The 25023-nt window shown below is 34.7% G+C and overlaps 1 protein-coding gene and 2 long non-coding RNA genes across 3 annotated transcripts; 1 reads left to right on the top strand and 2 right to left on the bottom strand.

Annotated features, from left to right (window-relative positions):
* Positions 1–13146: 13146 nt before the first annotated feature.
* LOC126752015 (uncharacterized) lies at positions 13147–13805 on the bottom strand. The gene is made up of 2 exons (XR_007665952.1): positions 13532–13805; positions 13147–13456 (listed from the first exon to the last, which is right to left on the bottom strand). It is a non-coding gene; the product is annotated as an uncharacterized LOC126752015 (long non-coding RNA).
* A 2810-nt stretch (positions 13806–16615) lies between these two features.
* LOC126752016 (uncharacterized) lies at positions 16616–17503 on the bottom strand. Its single transcript, XR_007665953.1, has 2 exons — positions 16965–17503; positions 16616–16908 (listed from the first exon to the last, which is right to left on the bottom strand). It is a non-coding gene; the product is annotated as an uncharacterized LOC126752016 (long non-coding RNA).
* Positions 17504–20526: 3023 nt separating this feature from the next.
* On the top strand, positions 20527–21670 carry LOC126751985 (uncharacterized). Its single transcript, XM_050462503.1, has 2 exons — positions 20527–20667; positions 20730–21670. The coding sequence occupies exons 1-2, from the start codon at positions 20614–20616 to the stop codon at positions 21543–21545; spliced, it is 870 nt and encodes a 289-aa protein (XP_050318460.1). The 5' UTR covers positions 20527–20613; the 3' UTR covers positions 21546–21670.
* Positions 21671–25023: the final 3353 nt, after the last annotated feature.

Here is a 25023-nt window from a genome sequence, read left to right as displayed (position 1 = left end):
GCAAACCTAACATACCCCGTTCATGGAATAATTGCAATTTATGAAATTTAAAATGAAATGGCTTGAAATATCCGTACCCATTAGATTTGTTAAAGTAAATTTTTCTCTTAATAATGTTTCTACACAGTTTAGCACTCTTTGTCTCATTTATATTCATTTACCATTAAATTTGACTTTTCAGTTAGAAATACTCAAGGGATCGTCTCAGTGTGAAATTTTCGAAAAAAAAAATCGATTTTTTTGTTGCATTATCGGATAGTATACACTGTAGTAAACATTCTCTAAAATTTTGACATAGAAATTCAAATTATCACGGTCGCTACAGTGTTTCTTGTAAAAAAAGCAACAAAGTGGGGAACATAGTGACTCCAATTTTTAAACGCGTTTTTCTCAGAATGGTGTTTTTCAAAACGGTTTTCACTCTCAATGGAAGAGTTTTGAAGATATCTAGCTTCAATATAGAGAGAATGGCATTAATCTCTATATTTTAAACGTCATTTGTCTATTCTTTGGGAAGCTTGTTTTTTTCTTGAAATCTTCGTATTTTTTGCTACGAAAAACTATCGAAAAATTTACCAAAATTGATACTTTTTGTTGAAACCGCCGCCATTTTGTCGAATTCCATAGCGCAACAACGACTTTCCTACAGATTAATAATCTTTGTTTTAGACCAAAATTGCGGCCACAATCGTGGACATCGTACAGGAATTTCCATTATTATATTTCTTTTGTTCCAGTTTCTCATTAAAAAAATAACACAGTTTATTAAATCTTCGTGAAAAATTTCCACAAAATTGTTTCTTCAAAATCAGATTCCTTAGTTCATTTCGAGGCAACTACTTGGACATTTTGAAGAATGCAGATTTAGATAGCTCCTCGTATAACTTTTACTAAACCTTGAAACCTTTCGAATAAATTTTCATATTTTTTTCGAAAAGGAATGTTAGAGTGGGAATCACTTGATGTTTGTGACATTTTCGCTACAATTAAGTATTGACTCGAATTTAAATTCTATTACACCGGAATAGAAACCAAGTTTTTAAAGTTTACGGGTGTTTTCTTTAACCGGGGGCTCCGATTTGTGTCTCCTATACTCATTTTTTGTATCAGTTGGTGAATGACATGTTTCCAAGTTTCACAAGACGATATTAATAAATTAAGGTATATATGTATGTATAAAGCCTTTAAGACTACTATTAAGAGTCGAAGGATAAGTGGGATATAGTCATATGAGCTAATTGATGTTGAATATACATGTGTTCATAAAAATTAAATATTCTTTGTGCACATTTTTCAGTTCGCTTTCTAGTATACTGGGTCTTTGCTTTATGGTGCAATAACCCTTGATGTGGGATATGAAGACTATCAGTTAACTTGAATAAGCAAGTATTTCTTGGCAGGAATGGTTTCCAATTTTATTTTTTTCTTTGCAGCACATAGTATATAACCCAATTTAAATTATTATATGTACAATACATATATACGAGTACATATATACACCAATAATAATAATAAATCCAACCCAATTACGTTTAGCTTAGAAATAATTTTCCATACATAAAATTGTGTTAGTGTGAGTAATTAGTTTTTTACATTATTCGCATAAAATGTTATAAATATTTTATTTGTTACGAACAATAAAGCTGTTGTAAATATAACGCTTTAAATATTATATAATAATTATATGTATTTACCAATGTACCTAACGAGAATTTATAGACACTCCAACTTCATCGAGCTATACTTGACTCTTCTGAGACTGAATTTGGTTTTATTGTACTAATACTGACATACACATCTTAATTGATTTATTGCTTAGCTTACTTTACACACAAAAAACGTATCTTCGATAGCATTTGAACATATCTGAGAACAGCAATTAGTGGATTTTTTTTAAAAAAAAATTAATTTTAAGTGCATTTATCAATACAATGCGGCACTTATACGCTGTAAATATACACATAAGTATCAAAGGAAAATTATTTAGATAAAAAAATTATTAAACGAATAAGACTTTTATTTCAAATTTATGTAATTTTGTTGTTTTTGATAAACAAACTGTTTTTGCATCTTTTATAAAGTGATTATAGAACATGTTTCTTAATCTACTTTATTGAAGAGGAAATGTCGTGTGTACCTTGAATAATGAAATAAAGTAGTTAGGAAAATTGTGAACTAAGAAATTTGCAGTTATACAAAAACAAAATATTGGTAAGTGTAATAAAATTAGAAGAAGATATAAAATATATATATATATATGTATGACTGTTTTATAAAGTCGAAATATACATATGTGCTAATGTGGTATATAAGTAAGGGTGGGTAAAAACGAATATTTGTTATTCGCTTGGTACTCATAAAATAGATTCTTTGACACCACTAAATAAGTCCCGTCAAGTGTAAGTTATTAGCTCTTAATTGTAACGGGAAGCTGCTCCGCCTTGCAGCCTTAGATTTTTTTCTTATTGGCATAGAAAAATTCGTAGTACGCTTTCAACTACTTGAATAAATAGCTCGTGTCATAGATTTTATAGAAAATTTAATGCTTAAAAAAGGAGACTTTCTCAGAGGTGTCTAAGAACCGATTTATCAGCTTATCAAGCAAACAAAAATAATCGTTTTTTTACCCGCCCTAATATACGTATTTATTAAATTTAATTTCTTATAACGTAATTATGTCTGTTAAGGATATTATTAAAGTTCGCTGAAATTAATGTTAAATGTTAAAAAAATATAAATAATTACAAAAAATATAAAAAGTAAATATCAAAATTATAAATGTGATGAATAATAAAAGTCAAACTATAGTTTGATATATCGTTGTAAAATAGTTATAAATGCATGCCTGTATTGTAAGCAACTGCGTATCTGAACAACTGTGAGTTTCAATTTCAATGTGCAAATTTATTGTAGAAAGTTTATCTCTAAGTAACCTTGTGTAGCTTCTAAATCAAATAAATGCAACTACATACCTTCTACCGTTATATTTTTTGCAATTTTTGAACAAAAAAAAAATTGCTGATACAAACATAATCAACAAAAGTCACTCATACGCCTGGGAGCACCACTCCTATAGTAAAAGAAAGCTGTGTAAAGCACATAATTCCACAAAATGCGCAAAAAGAAATACATAAATATTTACAAAAGCATATTTTTTAATTGACATTGTTGATGACTCGTCAACATAGAGCGGCTCTGTTTACACAAATAAAATGCTGTTAACTAAAAAATTAAATTACTGAAATTACCTGAAACGCTAACTATTGATATGTGTAGTAGTAAAAGATATGTAAAACCATAATAAGCAATAAGCTTTTGAATTTATTATGCCCTAAAAAAATTGTGTTTTTGCTTAACTCCAAGCTCTCTTTCATATATCTGTGTATATGTATATATGTAGAAGTGTTGAGCAAATTTGTTAAAATTTTCACAGTTTATACGAACACTTATACTCTCGCAACTTGCTCGAATCAAAGCCGTGGGGATGCCTTCAGGTATTCGATCATAATAGTATTGAAAAAATATTCAGCTTTATGGGGACGAGACGAGAAGCAGGGCGTTTCATACCCGAAATATCCACCAAAATTATTCGAACGGACCCGCGAGACGATTTTCAAGCTTCACTTTTCAAATATTTTCATCAGTTTAAGAGGTCGAAGGTTGTCCAGAACGAGGTGTGCCTTTAACGATCTTTCGGCCGTCTCTGAAGGCTTTGTATCACTCGTAAGCTTGGGTTTTTGATAAAACTGAATCACCGTAAGCCTTTTTTACAATTTCCAGGTGTTTTTTTTTTTGTCATAATGTATGTAGTATTAGGGAGCTGGGGTAATTCGTGGATCGATATCGCCCATTTCTGAGGTTAAACTACAGTATATCCAATTTTTCATTTTCATTTAATTTTGCTAAGATATCTTACATATTCACCGATAGATACAGCATATAGTAAAGCTACCCGTAAATTTAAAATTTTTATATAACACCTATATAAGCTATATGTGGACTAGGAAACATTTTGACACGATTTTGTCCAGTTTTGGTATTACAATATATAATTACCAAAAAGAGGTGCTATCTGCATTTCATTAAGCAACCTCACAGATTGACCAATATACCATACCATACAAGGTATAAAAACAGACGGATCTATAGAAATCTGTATATTAGGTATATGGGGCCTGAGGGAACAATTGCGCTAATTTAGTGCATGTTAATCAAGACACTGTTATGAGAAAGAGATTATTTTTGAACTTCATCAAGATTCTTAACCAATTGACCGATAGATACGCCGTAAAGTCAAAAGGAAGTGCGAAAATATTTATATTAGGTATGTGAGAGTATTGAACCGATTTTACCAATTTTAAGCAAAAAACATGCTGTTATCACAAAAATATTCTTCCCGAATTTCAATACTAAATCTGTCAGACTTACCGACATGTTCAGCCAAATGCACTGGGGTTTCCGTATGATGGAATTCAGGAATTTTTCCAATTTTTTCATGAATTTTTGGGCGTAAGATCAAATACCTTGGGGGCGTTTTTTGTGAAGAGTTTTATTCCGATAATTCCACGAGGTTTGATTTCTATAATGTAAATTGAAAAAATCAGTTGGAGTTTAAAAGTTTTTACTGTGGTTGTCATCCGATTTCGCGCATTTTCAAAGGGTGTGAATAGGTGTGGTATGATTGATTGGGCAAACTTACAGACCAAATTTGGTAGAAATTTGTCAGGTAGTTCCTGAGATATAGGATTTAACCTAAAAATGGTGAGGCATTTTCAAAATAGCTATATCATGTTCTATCAAAGATATATTGCTCATTATACCATTTTGATGGTGAGGCATTTTCAAAATAGCTATATCATGTTCTATCAAAGATTATTGCTCTTTGACTTCTAAAATATGGAAAAGTCCATTGACATAGTGTACATACCAATGCCATTTACTTCCATCAAACTATATTTCTAATTTGCTTCGGATATGCCACAATAGCTGTAACAGCGGAGTCTCTGGAAACAGTAAAGCCAATGAGTTGGCTAGGGAGGAGTTTGGAGTCAGGTCGGTTCTCCGATGTCTGCTTGCGTTTCTGCATTGGACCTTCAATGAGTTCAGCTGGCGCTGGTAAACGACCAGAACTTGTTCGACTACGAGATCGTTCTGGCCCAGACTGAACCGTAAGAGGTCATAGAGGTGTTCTGACTGGACACAGTCCAATAAATATAAATATTCTATCGGACACTCTTTGTAAAAACTGTATGGAGGAAGTCGAGGTGTAGTCATCTTATCATTTGAAATATCTCCCCCTTAGCAGAAAATTATTGATAGCATAATGTCCTTTGGGAAATTCAATGCATCTACCGAATTTACGGTATTTGGAGTTTAGAGTTATTGCTATTTTAGTAGTTTTCAACAAAGCCGTTATATGAAGAGTGGGTATTATCCGTGGTTATTATCCGAATTTTCCCTTTTTCACAGCATATGAAGTAGTGTTAAAAGAACTTCTCTACACCAAGCTTGGTTGTTTTTGCTGGAGCAGTTTCGCTTACATTAACATTAAAACTAGTTATGGGATGGCGCCACGTCCACTGTTAATCGATTGTTACCTTAAATGTTGCGGGCGTATAACAACCTATTTTTTTAGCTATCTAATTTTTATAAATTGTTATAATTTTGTAAATTTTTGAACTGATTGCCTGCGACACTTCAATAAAAAAATTATTAATAACACCTTAAACATAAAAAGGTATTGTAAGAATTCGTCGTAAGTAAATTACCAACATCTTATTTTCTTTAGTAATATTAGCCGAAAAAAATTATAAAAAATTAATTATGAACCAAAAGTGTTTTAACTGGAGTACCATAAATTGTAAAGAAAAACATTTGCTCACTTGAGGTTATGCATAAAGCAACTGACGAATTTGCTTAAAAATTAGTAATAAACAAAGCAGTATTTTTGCATATGTATGTAACATATAATTAACAAAAAAGTGCAACTATGCTGTGGAAAATATGCTAAATTTACTGTGAATTATTTGTAATTAATTAATTGAAAAAAAACAAAAGAAAGTGGTGAAAAAGGTATTTTGATTAAACCTTAAATAAGGAATACCTCCAGGAGTAGCTCTAATAGTGTGAGAGCAAACACAACGGCTCTCAATTTATACTTACAAATAAATAAAATAATAAATTTAATGAATTAAAAGCTAATTAGCTAATAAAACATTTATCTCATTTAGCTAGCAAAATTATGGAAATATTAAAAATTATCGTTACAAAAAAACAAAAAACAATTTTATGCGATGGCATCGTGAGCGATGCGCATGGAAAGAAAGCGTCAAATTCTGAAACCAAATTAGCTTAAATGTGTAAATTTAAAGAAAAAATATACGTCAAACCTTATTAGCTGTAAAATGTATTGAAATTAAATCGCAAAATTAAAATATATGTATATGTATTCTTAATTTTCTTATAACAAGCATCGTCTGTCAATGTTTCTTTTTTATAAATTAAGTAAGCTTCGAAAGCGTAATAATATAACTAAAACATATAACCTACTAAGTCGTTAGTTTATTTAGATATATTTAATATGCAGAACGATATATAATAAACTAAAATTAATGTTATATATAATCATATAAGATCGCTACATAATCAATTATAATTAACTAATAATTACATAAGCTGTTAGCAGATAGCTCAGACGTTACCGTATTTTGCACATGCGACTGGAATTTGTGCCGATTCGCATTGATTACACAACAAACTTAATACATAGCATAACCAATAAATGTAAGGCTTTTTAAACTGCGCGCCTATCGAATATATAAGCCAACCTATTACCGTTAAGTGTATGGAGCTTACAAAAAGCTGCTTCTAAGCTTACTTCATTTTTGCTGCGAATAAAATATGAATTACTAAAACTCTAAACCTATTTTTGATTAGTTATAAGGGGGCATTACATACTAGCTGATCAAGTTTGGCACGAAGGGGTCCATTTCGAGTGTGCCCACAAACCAAATAGAGAATTTTTTTGGTAATGTTCGTGTGAAGGCTTTACTTCTTCTTCTTTATTGGTGTAGACACCGCTTAAGCGGTTATAGTCGAATTTAAAACAGCGCCAGTCATTCTTCTTATTCACTGTTTGGCGCCAATTTGAAATTCCAAGTGTAACCAGGTCCTTCACCACCCAGTTTTTCCAACGGAATGGAGGTCTTCCTTTTCATCTGCTTCCCACGGCGGGTACCGCGTCGAATATTCTCAGAGCTGCGGTGATGGACGACATTATTTCGCCAGCGTAGCTGCTGTCTCTTAATTCGCTGAACTATGACAATGCGGTCGTATATCTCGTATAGCTCATCCTTCCATCGACTGCGGTATTCGCCATTTCAAATGCGCAAAAGACCATGAATACTAACAATTTGTCTGCAAATTCGTCTCGCTTCCCTCATCAACCCTCGGTATCTAATCCATCCCAGATGTATTGTGGTCGATCATAACGTTGCGTCTTTTTTTTCTCCGCTGCGACACGGCACTCCTCGTCGTACCAGCTGTTCTCTTTCCTTTTCCGAAAACCAATGGTTTTGTTTGCAGCTGTACGTAAGGAGCTTGAAATACCACCCCACAGTTCCCTTATGCCTTGTTGATGATGAGTGCTCTCAAAGAGCAGAAGTGCAAGTCGAACTCAAAATCGTTCCGCAGTCTGTTGTGATTGCAGTTTCTCGATGTCGAACCTTCCTTGTGTTTGTTGACGTGCGTTTTTTGCTGCACAGAGGCGCGTGCGAGTCTTGGCTGCAGCAAGATAGTAGTCCGAGTCGATATTAGGACCTCGGAGCGTACGCACGTCTAAAACACTAAAGACGTGTCTTCTGTCTATCACAATATGATCGATCTGGTTTGTGACTTTTCGATCCGGAAACAGTCAGGTAACTTGATGAATTTTTAATACTGAAATCTAGTACTACAGATAACCATGTTTCGGGTGAAGTAAATAAGCTTCAACCCATTTGGGAATGTTTCTTCATGGAGGATGAATTTCCCGTCGGGGTGTGGGCGTAAATCAGCGATATATTGAAGAACTTCCCTCTGATGGATTGGATTGCGGCTAGACGTTTATCCACAGGGATTCGGATTCGACGACGGAGTCTCTCTCCCACCACGAATACCACAGCGCTCCTTGATATGGCCATTATTGGTTAATCTTTTGGGTACGTAGCGCGCAAATGTTGGACCCGTACCAAAAGATCTACAAATCTATGACATCCGAGTCACAACAAGCTTTAATTTTCTTTCTCATAATAAAATAAATTAAAAAATGTAAGTATATAGCATAGAAGCTCATATAAAACCCTTAGTAAACGTTTTCTTCTTAAAGTTTATTAACGCCTCACTCCACTAAGCGCTTAGCCTAAGGTCTTTTACCCATTTCACCACCTTTCCTTATTCAGCATTAAATTTTAACTTCCGAATTCCATCCACCATTTAACACACACTTATGCCTTTCTGTACTCCCTTTACATTTTTAAAAATTTTCAAACTTTTTATGCAAAGATTTATTATGATTTTCGTAACTTTCAATCTACAAGCATTATTGTAACTGAAGCTTTCATTTTACGAGCTTTTAAGAGCCTTGTTACTTCTCTTTGAAATTGAATGCCACTCACACAACCGTTATGATAAGAGCCACTGCAAATTTCCGCTAAATTACCGGCGCTAAATTATTACTTCGATAACATTTGTCAGGCGGCACGAAGCATCAGGTGGTTGGTTGTTGCGCCACCGAATCAACTTAAGTGTGGAAGTGAAAAATATGTTTAGATAAAAATAACAGCACCAACGACTTATCTTTTTCTTCGATGCTTCCTACTTTCTCCTCTTAATGTTAGCAATGTAACAGGTCATAAATATAAATAGGAAAACATCAGGAAGACACGAAGGCTGCTTCCTGTGGCATCAACTGGATATGACAGCGCAGAAAGATGTAAGCTGCATCAATTGTGTGTTAACACATTCTAAGTAAGAACGTGTTGACTCAGCTCTAGAGACAAAAATACACATACGCATATGTATATATGTAAGTTTTAAAAATGTGTAGTAAAGATTCTACAAGTTGTAAAATGTAGCACGAAATCGAGTTTACTGTTCATCCGCCATTATCAATTCCCTTGGCGTCGTAGGTAAGTGCCGTAATGCAGAAGCAAAGCTATAACACTTAGCTTATAATTTGATAGCAAGCATAAAGTTTTGATATAATAATTTAGAATTTAAAAACTTGCTGGTTTTAGGCTGAAGTTTTTATATTTTTTAGAATTTTATTATGTCTATTAATTGGAATATTTCTATTAAATCTCCCCTAAAATCTTAGAATAACAGTTCGAAATTTTCTATGCGGCTATTAATCGAAAGTGACAGCGAAGCAATTACTTATCCGCATGCATATAGATAAGTAATGTACCCTATAGGAAAATTTTATGTTTCATTTGAAGCAAAGTAAAGTCGCAATTAAACTTTAAGTTCTACTAGATTAGGTTAGATAAGTAAGTAAAGATTGCACCGCGACTTAGGGTCTATTGTGCCCTCTCCTAAGTCACAACGTCTCAACTAGCCTCAGAAAATTTATAAATTAAATATACTGTCAGGTGCTTTTGAGGCGATGTGACCCCTTTTTGGAAACATGGATCCAAGGGCCTTTGTCCTGCGTCTACAGACCGCAGTGCAGTTTATTAGCAGCTGTTCTGGTGCTTCAGACTGCAAGTTGCAGAACATTCAATTCGCATCTATGTTGAAAAAGCATTTCTTGAACGAAAAGTAGCCTGAGTTTTTCTCTTGGGAGGTTGTTTACATATTTAAACCTTTTAAGGTTGTAATATTCTATTAGCAACTTGGCATGGCACATGCCTAGGAGTAGGTGCCAATGCTTCTCCCAAACCACTGTTTCATTATAGAGCTTCTTTATGATGTGGAGTCTAACCGCAATGAAAGGTTGCGGTCTCTCCATGCTGGTGGATGCTGCGGGCCGGGCAAGCTCATCAGCCAGTTCATTTCCGGCTATACCTTTGTGCCCAGGCACCCAAAAAAGGTGCACCTGGTTACGTTCTGATAGACTATTCAGTCGTTCCATACACTTCTGCACCAATAGCGATTTGATCTCGTATGCTGAAATCGCTTTAAGAGCCGCTTGGCTATCGGTTAGTATAGCTATACGTTCATCGCGATATTTGCGTTGGAAGTTTAACTCTACACACTGACTTATGGCAAATTTCTGCTTGGAATATGCCATAAAAGAAAAATAATGCAATTTTAACAATTTTATATTAGCTATTTGCTATTTTAGCTATTCAACAGTAAAACATTTTAATTTTATCGAACAAAATTTATTTTAAAACCAATAATTTCTACTGTATGCATATCTCCAGCAGCTTTCACTTAAATATTTAATATAATTTTCAGCATATTGTGTTTGGAATTCAATAAGTTGCCTTTTTCCAGCTGGATCAAATATACAGCTGAGCTATTTGCAAATGAGTCTCGTGTAGATCTATACGAGTCTAGAGGGAATGTATTCAACACGTGCTTGGCATACGTATAATTATATTTGAACATGTGTATGCTTAGGAGCGTGCAGCGGGCTACAGTTGGCAGTACTAGTGAAACCCCTAATTAGTTGGAACATGAACTAAGTGGGAATGTACATGCTAATTTAATTTATATTTATAAATAGGTACATATTTGGTTAGTAGCATGTCTGCATATTTAAAATACCATGAGATCATATTTAATTCGGACTGGTTCATTTCAACTACAGGCGCAAACCGGATCGTTCAAATTTTTACACCGTGAGGGGGTATATAAAGCTTACCACGAAGTTTGTAATAGCTAGAAGGAAACATTGAAGACCTTATAAAGTACTTGTACATATGTATTTAAATAAATGATCCGCATGAGGGGTTGAGTCGATTAACAAACTCGCGTCTCAGTTTTTGAGATATCGATCTGAAAACTTGGCCGGGACTACTGTCTAAAGCAGTATTGCATTCTCCGAAAAATTGTTTAGAGAGGATTGTTATGGTATATATCGGTCATATAAACTGAATGATCGGGTCAAGTCCTTATATGGAAAAAAAGTTTCCCTGGACGAGAGATCTTTCCAATAGTTGGCTGTGATTATTGTCTAAAGCCGTCTCTAAAGAAATTGTTCATATTGGATTTTTGTAGAATATAGCGCATAAACTGTACGATCGGCATGAAGTTCTTAAAAGTAAGACTTCGTACGTGTTTGTAAAGAGTATTATAGCTTCAGTGCAACTGATGTTAATACATTTTCTTGTTTTTCCTAGATTGTACAACATTTTTTATGATAGTATGAACTTTCATTTCCATATGTCAATGCAAGGCTTGTGCCAAAAGACTAAAATTAGAGCACGATGTCACAAAAGATATGCCTGACAAGGCAGTTTAGGACCACACATTCATCAAACGTATCCATACTGGAGTCAAGATAGAGGGCCGTTCCCGCGACAGTTGGGTCTATGTAACCGAAACACGCCCAATTTTTATCCGGCCAAGGACTGTCACACCGTTAGCATTCCTTCAACTTACTTTAGGAAGGTCTTTTGCCGCTAAAACAAAATCATGAAACGGGAGTTTATGAGTATGACAACGAAACTATCTAACGATGTATCGAATTGCCACCCAAAAATGAGCCGAAATCGAAAAACCACGTGAAAGTCGGTAAAAAATCATTTTGATGTTCATCGTTTTCTTTAATTACTGTCAATCACACGACACCATTAATTTCGTCAAAGGTTCAAAGGGTCAATAATGAATACTACATGCTTGAGTCTACGTGAAGAAATTCGTCGTAATCATCCGATATTGTGAGCAAAAAATTCGAAGACTTTTCACTAAGCAATGCATCGTCCATCTCCAAAGAAATAAATAAGAATCATCGCTCAACTATCGTATTCACCAAATGTTGCACGCTGTGATTTTTTCTGTTATCGATAGTGAAAAATCCGCTTCGAGGAAGGTGAGGCAAGAGAGAGATTAAGAGTGATACGCACTGAAGGTCATCCCAACCGAGGCTACTAACAAGTGTATGAAAAATGGGATTAAGCCTTGGCATGCTGAAATTGGCTCAAAAGGAGCTTATATTGAAGGTAATATAATAAAGATATTAAAAATTGTTATTAAAATATGCGAAATTTTTTGGGGTCAGTCCGGATTAAATTTGATCATATAACATTAGTGGAATACTTGGATGATATATTATTGATATATAGTATATTACCACTTTATATGATATATTTTTGTTTACTGACATTTTATCAAGATATTTTTCTATTTGCTAAGCGATTTGTCACAGTTGCTTACATAACAACTTCGAAATTCATCAACAACATATTTTTTATATATTTATCAATTAATTTATTTCCTAAAATTTATCTTCTTCTTGAACATTTTTGCATGCCACAACTACACCCCCACGAACAGCACATATGCTAAATTCGCATTTTACAATTCAATTGATTCGGGCATTGAACTTGAAACACGATGTTACACCCTCTCCGGTTGATGCAAGACAATAACACATTTCGGCATGAACTTCTACATATGTACGTACATATGTATTTAAATGCGTGCATACATATAGCTGCTATATAAATTAGCTAAGTCACCCACGCTTAAGAATCGTTCCGCTCCGTTTGCTTAGCTCAATTGACAACGCGAATTTTCTTAGCTCAATTGAAGCTTAATACTTAATACGCTGCAGTTGGAGCTTGTACATAAGCAATGAACTTGATATTGTGCCTTGAAAAGTTTCTACAAATATTCATACACACACATACACATTTGAACATATAAATGCCAACACACACCCCTACACTTGCTCCGCACACATCTAGATTCGCGTGCATATGCACTTTTATGCGAATAGCTGCCTCTAAGCTCAATGTGCAAATGTATTGCCGCAATAAAATACCACCTTCAATTAATTTAACGAGGTCATATGTGGGTCAGCAAACTCAGCAGCTCTAAATTGTGTTTAGTAGCACAAATTTATGTGTTATTCATACATAAATATGTATATACATAGATGTACTATATACATAAACTTTTGTGACTTGTGTAGCAAATAAAAAATAAATAAAACAATTTGTTTTTTCAAAGTATTTTCATTATTAGTTTTAATAATAAATTAAGTATTTTGAACCATAATATTTGCTAAAAAAAAATAAAATCTAAAAAGAAAATATTTCTTTTCTCTTTCCCTCTTAAATATAATACTAAAAGCAGTATTTAATTATCCTTGTGGCAGTAAAATATGATAGACATTGTTTTGCACGGCACTTGCAGTGGCAACATTGGTGAAAGTACGCACATTGCTGGCCTGATCCACCGATGCAACCGCTGTTGCGCTCACCGAGGTATGTATGACAATGTCCTGTGGACGTGCCTCAACTGCCTGAATAATAAAAAAATAAATAATGAGATGAATTAATAAGTAATAAATATAAAATAATTTAAAAGCCTTTCATACCAGGCAAACCCATAAAAATAGAAAAACACCGCAGAATTTCATCATCTTAGGCACGCATGCAAGTTTGTATGTATGTATGTGTAATTGCGCTAAGCTCACTCTCTAAGTACTACTTCTGAGCAGCATGCGCTGTCAAATACAACTAATCTTACGAGCGCTTAACTTTAACGGTTTTATACGCGTTTAAATGCATAGTTGTGGACTAAGGGCTGCTACTCGCCGCTAAGCTTACGAATGTTTGAATGTGTGTGAGTATTTGAGAGCACGTAGTCAACAAAATTTATTCGCGGAATAACAACAAATCGCAACTTTCGCTGGAATATTATGACGGATTTATTAATTAGTGATAGCTGATTGATTTTTCCCTACCATAATTGTTGTTCATTGATAGTAAGTATACTATATGCAACAGTCGCTGATTGCGGGGATAATGATTTCTTATCAAGTGATTAATTTAATGCCTAATCATACCGCGCCATTGTCTAAACACACAATTGCTTCGTAAGAAACAAGCACTCACTTAAAATAAAAAAATCTTTCTACTGGAATAACTATTTTTTATTAACCAAGATACAACAGACGCCACAACACCAAAGAGTTTAAATCATCGTCTTTGAGCACTGTTCTATTATTCTCTTTAAACTAAAATATATCAAAATTTTATTCTATACAATATATTGGAACTCTAGTTTGAGCCTACTGCAAGAAAGTCCCAAAAAAATTTTTTGTGAGCGATACAAGTGGTACTCTCTCTTGTACGAATTTAACTTGAAATATTTGATATTGCATTTACATATTGTTTCAATTTTGAGACAAGAGAGCAGAGAAATGGCGAATCGAAGACGCCTAATATTTCATTTGATACAATTTTTTTCTTCAGAGTGAGACGAAAAATAATATTGTGACCTCTTTTTTTCATAGACAATACAGGTATTGGAACCAAATCTCCTACTGTTTGTGTTTATCGAAATCTTTGTTCATCTAGCTCTTATATTTTCGCGGTCTGATAACGATTACAAATATCATTGAGATTTATGCGATTTACAAAAAGTCTAGATCGACGAGCGAGTAGCATATATATAAAATTATTATCTAATTTTCATTACTCTGGCAATGCTGTTTTAATATCCCCCATTCAAATCTGTCTATTTTACGCCGGTGACTGCCTGTCTGTTCGTCCGTACAAGCTGTAAATTATTAAATTAAAACTTAGTATGCGCGTTCCTTGGGAATAAAGTAACAAGTTCATACATGGGCGTAATCGGACCACTCCCATGCTCACAAAACATAAGCATTAAGATACAAAAGTGACACATAGGATCGCAATAGAAAGGGGCACCTAAAGAGAAAAAATTCTGAAAAGGTGGGCGTGGCTCCGCCCTGTTATAAGTTTAATGTATATATCCCCTGAACTACTAAAGCTACAATAACCAAATTCTACCGGCTGTGTGAAAATGTCTGAAATCGGAAGATTACCCAGCTCACTCCCCATATAACGGTGCTGTTAAAACCTACTAAAAGCGCGATAAATCAATAACTAAATACGCCAGACATTGAGGCAGGCAGGCTTTATTGGAATCGGGTTTAAAAATGACCGATGGGCGTGGCTCCGCCCACTTTTAGGTGTAATCACATATATCGAAACTGCCCTACCGATTTCAACCAAATTTGGTACGTAACATTCATCTGACATTTTTATGATACAGTGCGAAAATGGGTGAAATCGGCCTATAGTGCTGCTTCCACATAACACAATTTTAAATTCTATTTCAAACTTTCACTTTTCAGTATACAAATGAAGAATGAATTAATGTACTAGGACAAAACCTTGCAAGAATAGAACATTAGGGGTGTACCACCTTCTGATCAAAACTGGTTCAAATCCAACCAAAACGGGTTAAGGACCAAGGTACCGAATATGTGTACCCCAGTGTACATATATAGTTGACTTTTTACCGAAAATATCAGACTACAAGTACGTATGAGATATATAATTGAAATTCAGAGAAATTCCTTTCCTCATAGTAGTATGTCTGTGGGCTACAAAGGACAATACTTTCCTTAGCTCCCATATACCTATTATAAAGATTTTCGAATATCGGTGTGTCTTTATATCGACTATTTCGGCCAACATTTAGTTATCTTAATAAATTTGAGTTAGCCTTTTTCTTATAACGATGCATATTTGTGCTAAATAAAAAAGATCGGATGAAAACTCACTCTAGACCTCATATAACTAACAAACCTTATGTATCTGAAGGTATTTTCCTGACTTTAATGTTTGCAAGTTCCAAGGGTATGAAATAAACTTAACTCTCCTTTACTTGTTCACCTAACTATGCTACCAGAGCTCCAGGCGAATCACTATCGAAGTGTCTGGCCTCGCATTGTCGTGATGGAGCACGATAACTCTCCTATTGGTCATAGCTGGCCGTTTCTGCGCGATCGTTTTCTTCAGACAATGCATAATTAAACGATTCCAAATGATTTTTTGTGCAAAATTTTAACCCCTGGGTAACCGAATGGAACTTGATGACTTCCATTACTGTATCGGTATTTATGACAGACCCATAATCATATTTACATTTTAGCAGCTTGGCTTGCGTTAGCGACGTAATCGTAAAAAACTGTGTCCATTTTAAAGGGAGGTTAAGGTTTTCATGTCATAAAAAAATTACTTTTTTTAACTTAATTGTTAAATATGGATTGAGTAATTTTATTCAGACCTTTTGTATATTATTGAGTATACTTTTGACAATATAAGGTAATTTTTTTGTCACTTTTTTAGTTTCTAAATTTTAGACGCATTTTTCTCATTTCGAAACTAGTTGATCGATTTTTTCAAACTTTGTACACATTTTTGACATATGAAAAATCATCATTTTAAATTTTATTTTTACTTTAAGGCTGTTTTCCACCGGTTACCGGCTTATGTTTCAATATTTTTGCATGAAAAAATTACCTTAGATTGTCAAAAGTATGCCCAATAATGTATAAAAGGTTTGGAAAATTGCTCAATCCATATTTTAGAAATAAATACGTTAAAAAAGTTTTTTTTTTACCTTAACACAATTTTTATAAAACTTGTTTATAAAGGAAACATTTATTTATAAATATAATACATTTTGAATTATGTAAAACTATTGGTTCACAAGTCTCTGTTGCAGTAATTAAGTCAGTAAATGCCATAATTATGTAAGATTTCCGGGCACATTTCATCATCTCGACAGTAGAATGTGAAAAATGTTATTCTGCACAACGCTCGATGTGGCAACGTTGCTAAAAGTACGCACGCCATCACTGTAATACACCGACGCGGTCGCGGAGACGCTCGCATGTGTTTTAATAGTGATTTCTAGAGGACGCGACTCGGCTAACTGTAAACAAATAAATACTTATATATTGTCATGATAAAGAAATCGTCTATACATACCTGCAACAGCAGGCAGAGGCAGATGCTTAACAGTACAAAGGACAGATTAATAAATTTCGTCATTTTTGTGCGTGTGTCGACTAGTGGGTGCGATATCCAGCAGTGTTGATTAGCAAATGTTTAATGTAAATATTAGCTGTAGCTTTTTATAATAGTAAACATAATATCTGAGTCATACTTGCGGCTTCTGGCCGCACACCTGTGTCTGCAGCACGTGCATCTCACAGACAAGCGGCAAATAAACCCACCCATTAACTGCCAAGAATACTTCGAATGCAATTACAAGCCGCAATTAAAATCTTTTGAAATTTTGCATGCCAGCTTACAGCTTTTAAAGCTGCAACAGTGGGGTATTTTCTGCTATTAAATCTCCCCAACTACTGTACCGTTGCTTGCGCACTCATTTTCACCTTACATAAAATGTAATTCTCGCTTATCGCGCCATTTATAACGAATTCCCAATCATAATCGCATCAACTATTGCCCTCACAGACACCTGTGTGTGATGCACATCTTTATTGCTCACTATCAGCTGAAGCTAGTTTCCGTGAATTTTGAGTTTGAAATGACAAAGCTAAACTTTGGCCACACACATATTTAACGTTATTATAATTGCTTAGTTCTGTTGAAAAAAAGGTTCATTAAGAGCAACTTGCATGTGTATAAAAAGCTACATCTCTGGAATATTTGCATCAGTTCACCACGATAGCTCACACGCAACACCAGCTCTGAAAATCCAAAAACAAAAGCAAATCACCATGAATAAATCCTTGACTTGCGTGTTTCTGCTCTGCCTCTGCCTGTCACTGAAGGTATTTTTTGGAACGAAATAAATTATTTCACATAAACAAATTCTTATAATTTCTTAAATCTCTTACAGTTGACGGCGGCGCGTCCCGAGGGCGTGGTGATAAGCAATTCGGTCAGCGCTGTGTCCACAGCCAACGTGAAAAATGATCCGAATCTGCGCTCATTCACAAATTTTGCCAATGCCAATTCGGTGCAAAAAGACCTGTATCACATACTTTGCAACTGTGGACCACAAGAGGAGAACTCAAGCAGTGCGGGACAAGACTGAACACTGTCGTACTTAAAACCAAATACTATGCGTAATATTAAGCCATTTTTAAGCAACTGTTAGAAAATTCAAAATAAATATATATTAGAGATAATTAAATATTATTAGTCTTTTGACATTTTTGGGGGATTTATATTAAATTTAGTGAAATATTATGTATTTGATGCATTCAGGAAATAAGTAATGTTAAGAAATTTTGAAACTTTGGCGCGTTTTTGTAGTGGTAAGCATTGAAAATTTGATAGCTAGGAGCTAGAATTTGCTTAGCGTTACCACTCAACCCCTTCCATTCATTATTTCATTTGCCGCATATTCTTAATGCGCTGGTATATAGTTAATCGCTCAGTCAATAGCTTTAGGTCATGCAGGGTTTTGAACACATCCAGCACAACAAATAAAAATAAAGCTTTCAAAATATGTGACCTGGTCTACGGAAAGGGGGCTTGGTGTCAAAAAAATCAATTTTCACTTTTAAGTTGATTCGGATGGAAGATGAGAAAAAACTACAAAAAAAAAAACAAATAGTTTTCGCACGTTAGCTCTCCCTTTTCTTCAATACTACTCAAGAGCTTTCCAGCTTGATTTTACACTAGCAAAAATGCCATTCATGTTCTTATCTCGCGAAAAACTTGTAGATTTAACTATTTTAGATAAGACTGTTGCTGTCAGTGCACCGGTAAATGAAACTTGCGATTAACTGCATGTTGATTAAAGTTCTAAATGAGGTTTAGAAACTAAGTGAGCCCGTGAATTCTTTGATTTTAAACAATCAGCTTTATTATATTAGTTTTCTAGTTCGAAATAATAACAAAATATTTATTGAACTATTTTGAAGCAAGCAAGAAAGGAGACAGATTTTCAACTAATTAAAATTTGCTAATGGCTGTTGGTTGCTATTTTTACTAGGTTTTTCACCTTTTTTGTCCTTATAAAGGTGCAAAAAAATATATTAATATTAAACATAGACATCTTGTACAGGCACGTATTCAGGGAGAGTTTCCGAGGGGCTCGTCTGATAAATATGTAAATAGAACGTTCACCTTATCCATATAAGAGCCATCATAACAAATATCACTTAAAATTTGCGGGCTCTTCTCGAAATTAAGTCCTGTCAACGAGCACTCTTACTATACATACTACTTTTTTTGTTTTTTTAAATTAAATATATATAATTTAAAAAAGATCCTTGGGAGATATTCTACTAACGTCGTTTAGCGGTTACGTGGATTAACGGGGTTAAAAAAATAAAAATTGTTTTTATTGTCTTATTAAATTCTACAACCCCTCTAGAATATTGTCCTAAATTTTCCAGTTGATCTGAGTAATAGTTTTGGAGATACAACCTACAAAACTTGTGCGTTCGAGGCTGATAGGCTAAGTGAGCCGTCTTTACACGCCTTTATCCTAACTTTGTTTTTGAAGTCGGTTGGCAAGATTTCTCGAGAACTACTCAAACGATCTTCATGAAATTTTACACAGGTCTTTGAGATATAATTCTTAAGAACTTAGACGAAAGATTTTTTTTTTTTTTCAATTAGAACTCTTTGAAAAAAAAATGTCGCGAAATTTTCAAATTTCAGCAGTTAATAGAAGGTCTCAGTTTTTTTCCCTTCGTCCAAGTTCTAAGTTAAGGTATTAACTAAAACACGTACCTTTTTTTCACTTTAGATGATCATGTTAGAAGTTATCTTGCCAACGCGGGTTCATCTTTTTTAAAGTTCTATTTGTAACAATCAAAAATTCTAATAAAATATTTCATTTTTTATATGAGAAAAAAATTTAAAAAAAGGACTGTTTTTTTCTCGAGGAAACCCATGTCAGCCCTTAATACTTGCAACTCATAAACAAACTAATCTTGCTTCGTAGATATTAATCACATAATCGTGCAATTAAAATCTTTGAAAATCATATTTATAAGAGTGTGGACTCATATATCACCTCGCCACGGTCAAATTGGTCATTGTACATTACAAACTTCTGCTTAGCCACCGTATTCTGCAGACTTTGCCTCGTAACTTCTATTTGTTTCCAAACCTAAAAATTTCGCAGCAGGGCAGGCGTTTTAGTTGAAGTTATGTTAAATTATCGTGAATTGAGCAATTTATGTGCTCTTTGTACTTGTATTATTAGCAGCATAGTATCAGCTACTCATTATAAAAGTATGGGGATCTCCCTCATTAATGCTAAATGGGTCTGTGTTCTAACTACCAAAGAAAAATATCCACAACAAACATTATTAATAGAAAACAAGTTTTAAATCGATGCATACACAAGTATGCCTTCATATGCATAAAGTTAATTCCTGATACTGATAATGTCAGAGCGTGCGAGTATCGAGAAAAGCTAAATCGCAGCAAAACCTGTTTTTATCAAAGCGCGCATTGCCACCGCAAATTAAATGGAAATGGTATTGAAATGTTACAAAAATAAAATATTTACGATTAATAATGACGAATGTACTTATGATGCTATATAAAATTGCGCATTGTTTGACTGACCATTCAGTGTTTGAAAGCACACTCGCAACGTAAGAGGCAACTGAGTTCAGCAGAGATTATATGTATAGCAACAATGGTGGAATTCTGGGGCATCTTCGTGGTATTTTCTGCTTGTGCTGCAATCCAGGTACGTTAGGTCCTACAAAATTATGACACAAAGTAATGCAATGTTTTTGCTGCGCTTTACAGCTGACTGAGTCGCGAATTCAGCACGCTTACCGTCCAACCAGTCTCAGCGACTCCGATGAATTATCGGACATATCAAATAGTATAAGCGACTCGTCTAAAGATGATTCAAGCTCATTTATACAAGCACATACGTATGAGGACACTTCGGTTACTTCGACACGTGCAACGCAGAAGACGCAAGCGAATACAGTACCTCACGTGGAACATTCAACAGTAAACGAATCAACCGAATCAAATGTAGAGAGCACAACCCCTAGCGCAACTACACGGAAGATACGTTTGAGCTTAATTGAAAGGCGTGAAGCATTAACTGAACTTACCGGAAATCTCATAGCTTCATATCGGAAAAATTACGTGGGTAAAACACGTGACATCTTGAAGAAACTTATCCTTGAACTCGAAGCGTCAAGTTCGAAGAGTGACGATGTTAAAGAGCGACTAATGGAATTAAAAGGTACTCTAAAAGAACTGGAGGCTTTTGACATAGAATCCGATAACTTAGAAGAAGCCTCCGATATTGTCTATGAACTAATTGACGAACTTGATTATCCTGAGGATGAGCCGCCACAAGTGGTCGCCGCGCTCAGAAAAGTTGGTTGGTTGGATATGCGCTATGAGTTGCACGATGAAACACTTGCAATTACCGATAAATTTGGCAAAGCATTCAATAAATTTGTGGCTACGCTATCGCCGTGGGAGCGACTGACGGAGGCCGGCTTAGTCGATCTGAACAGACGTTTCAATGAGGTCCCAACTGATGACAAATGGGATTTGTTCACTGAGTTTTGGACATATGTAACAGAGAGCTATAACTAACGTAATCTCAACTTGTATAATCAGATCTCTCTTATTTTATATAGAATAGAATTATTTTATTTTTAACACTGTAGAAATATAGAAATTTTATAAATAAAAAACTGTATAATAATTCCTAAAATCAAGTTTTATTAAAATTTTTTTCTTATTCACTCGATCGCAGAAATACTGCCTTTATAAAATTTTGAAACAAATGATTTAAAAAGGTTAAATTGACTGGCGAATTGGTCGAACAACGCGTCGTCGTTTCTGTGCGATCGGTATCAAAAAGAGATTGGGCCGCAACTCCTTGTCCCTTTTTGTTGAGGTTTGGTCTGGGTGGTGGTATGGTGTATGATGTGGAATGTGTGTTGAAAAATGGTAAATGTGATGTGTTAGCGTTGTGCATCTGCATAATGTTGATGTTTACACCTTAAGGTACTTCTATGGTTTTGATTCCAGTAACTTGCAAAATGTTCGATTGCACACGAACTTAGCCGTTCCTTGCCTAGAACTTAATTTAAATTGTATTAATTGTAACTGAAAAAAATGCTTCGATCAATCACGAGGTCATCCTATTTAGAAGAAATGTAAAAAATTATTTGAGAAAAACACGATCAAAGATTGAATTAACGGACCGGTCTTGCCTGACCAGTGATTTTCTTTATTTATTTTCTATATTTCTTTCTCAAATGATTATGTTCTCTATGCTACCACTCTAGTAGCAAAGTCTGGCAATGCTGAAACCATTGTTACTGCATACGATTCAAATTCGAAGCATCTCAAGGGGCATCTAGTCGAGTACCGAGTACATATATTATATGGAAATCCAAACACTTGAACTTCTCTGTTTTAAATAACCACGATAGACGAACTATCCACAGTCTGGTGACCTAAGGAGTAGTAAACTCAGGTACTGAGATTCAAAAAGAACTGAAGAGGACTTACGGAAAACAAGTTTCTTGCATGACTGTACATCGCGAGTTGAAAAAAGGGTTTAAAGTCAGGCGCAAATTAATAAAAACCTTTGCTTACTAAACGTCATCAGGAACTACGTCTAAAATTGGCACCAAAACTGGACTCCAGAACAATGGGCGAATGTATTTTGGACAGACGAAAGCAAGACTAACCTTTACGGGTCAAACGGAAAACATTACATTTGGAAGAAGTCAACAAAGATCTTGGGGTGGCTTTTGTAAAAGCGGTGCTGGGGACCTAGCTTTAATCGAGCGAAATATAGATGTGAATATGTATGTATATATGTAAATACATTCAGACAACAGACAACACAAGTGTATTTTTCTTCGTTGGAATCGTTTTGATGCTAGACAACGATCCCAAGCACAGAGCTACGAAGACTATAGAGTATCTCAACGAATTGAGCCTTTGGAATGCCCCCTCAAAGTCCCGATGTTAACCCTATCTAGGATCTCTGTTTGGTAAAAAAAGGGGTACACGATTATGGTAGTCCACCGGAAAAAAAGGCGGAATTATTTGCTAAATGTGTAGAAGTATGGAACTCTAACAAGAACGTGAAGATTTAGTAAATAGCGATCCCCAGAAGATTAAAGCGGTGATTGCGAACAAAGGAGGTTATAATAAACATTAAAACGGTAAAAATTTCATTGTATTAAAACTGAGCAAGTGCCGTACAAAATAATTTATATTTTATTATTATAAAAACTGAATAAATTTTGTTACTCTTATCACAAGCGAAATACTAAAACAGCTTCCCCAAAAGGTTGCACGTTAAATTACTGGTATAATAAACGCTGCTATTAATCTACAGCACGTATCTGTTTACTAGAAAACTGCAGAGGTGATTGATTATCTTATATGTATATAAAATGATATATATAAAATTCGTTTAGTCTTGAGAAGGTCCTAATGGCGGCCGTTTTTGCAAAATCACCCTCGGTTTCGCAATGTTATGTCTGAAAATTGGTGATGAGGTAGCTTGGAGCCTCTGGACGGGCATAGGCTACTTTCTATCGTTTTATTTTAAAAATCACAATTCATAAATAAAAAAAATTATATTTCAAAACATAAGCATGTGTTCAATATTCATATAAGAGTCATTTGAACATTTTTCTTCAAAAATACAAAATAAATTCACACAGCTACTGGCAGAGTACAGTGGTTTTTGTTTACATACACATACTTGTATATGTATGTATATGAATTATAATGGAAGTTGTAACTGAGTAAGAAAAAATTGAATCATAATTTTAGATGAGTGCATAATAGCTGACAAATATTCCTGAAGTATTGCACCGCACAATGGAATATTTAAAAGGAACGATCAAGTCTATGTTATCTTACGTGTAGTGTCTGGGTTTTAGCCGTCGATTTTGCAATTACATTTGATGAATGTTGGAGAAAACATTACCATATTATTAGATATAGGTCGTGAGACGCGCCGTCTTCTGCTCTATATGTAACGATACACGATGCTGGTGCAGAAACTGTGAAAATCTTGTTACATCATACATATTTATGTGTGTACTATTTCTTAAGTAATTCACGATGTCAATAAAAATGTAGATTGCCAATTTAACTATTTCATTATATTATTATCACGATCACTGATATCCTTGACAACAAAGAGCAAACGAAGCCGCGTGTTTAGACTACTGTTCAATAAACCGGCCCATATCCTGCCAATACTTTCAAAGCTTTTGGAAAACGGCTTGCTGTACGTCTTAACAACATAATTGAAGAGATACAGGTGCATCAGCTTAGCTTTCGAAAAAACACTCCACTATTGACCAAGTGCTTAGAATAACCCGAGTCATTGAAAAAACCTTTGAAAAAAAGTTTGCTCGTCCGTCTTGCTCGACGTTTCTAAAGCCTTTGATAAATTTTGCGATGGTGGGATCCTAAACAAAATTAAGATACTTTTACCGAATGAATATTACAATATCTTAAAGCATACCTTTCGGACCGTTTTTTTTCGATTTAAGCAGGTAAATATGTACTCTGCAAAGAAATGAAAAAAAAAAATGTGTTACATACTGTTCACGATCTTCAATTGACAGACTGCCAGTTGAAAATGTCCTCCATGGCCGTGTTATAACTAGATTACCGCGTTTCCTCACTTAGGATAAGAAGAGCAACCGTGAGATCACTCCACAAAGAGTTCTGACATTTTTTTGGTGCAATCAGATGGAGTTTAAGCCTTGTTTCATAACAGTTACAGTCAAAACAGTGAACTTTAAAGACGAACCAGCCTTGCAGATAACGAAGACTGTCCTATCAACTAGAAAGGGAATGGCCACATTTTTTAGGTTTCTACGTTGGCTTCCTGGAGAATTTGTTTAGCTTATTTGACTTGTCACAGGGTTACAATAAGCCGAATTATAGCGAAGACGGTCCCCTACCTTCGCCGACGCCACGGTCAAATGGGTGAATTAGGCTACGAAGAAGAGCCAAAATTTGAGTCGAATGTTCGTCTGTTAAATAATTGTCAATTGGACCAAATGTATTGCTTGAATCTTTA

This window comes from Bactrocera neohumeralis, chromosome 3 (genome assembly GCF_024586455.1).
Source record: "Bactrocera neohumeralis isolate Rockhampton chromosome 3, APGP_CSIRO_Bneo_wtdbg2-racon-allhic-juicebox.fasta_v2, whole genome shotgun sequence".
In the NCBI taxonomy this organism is placed as follows: Eukaryota; Metazoa; Arthropoda; class Insecta; order Diptera; family Tephritidae; genus Bactrocera; species Bactrocera neohumeralis.
Note: the sequence above shows the minus strand (reverse complement) of the source record. Positions and strands in the feature narration are given on the sequence as shown.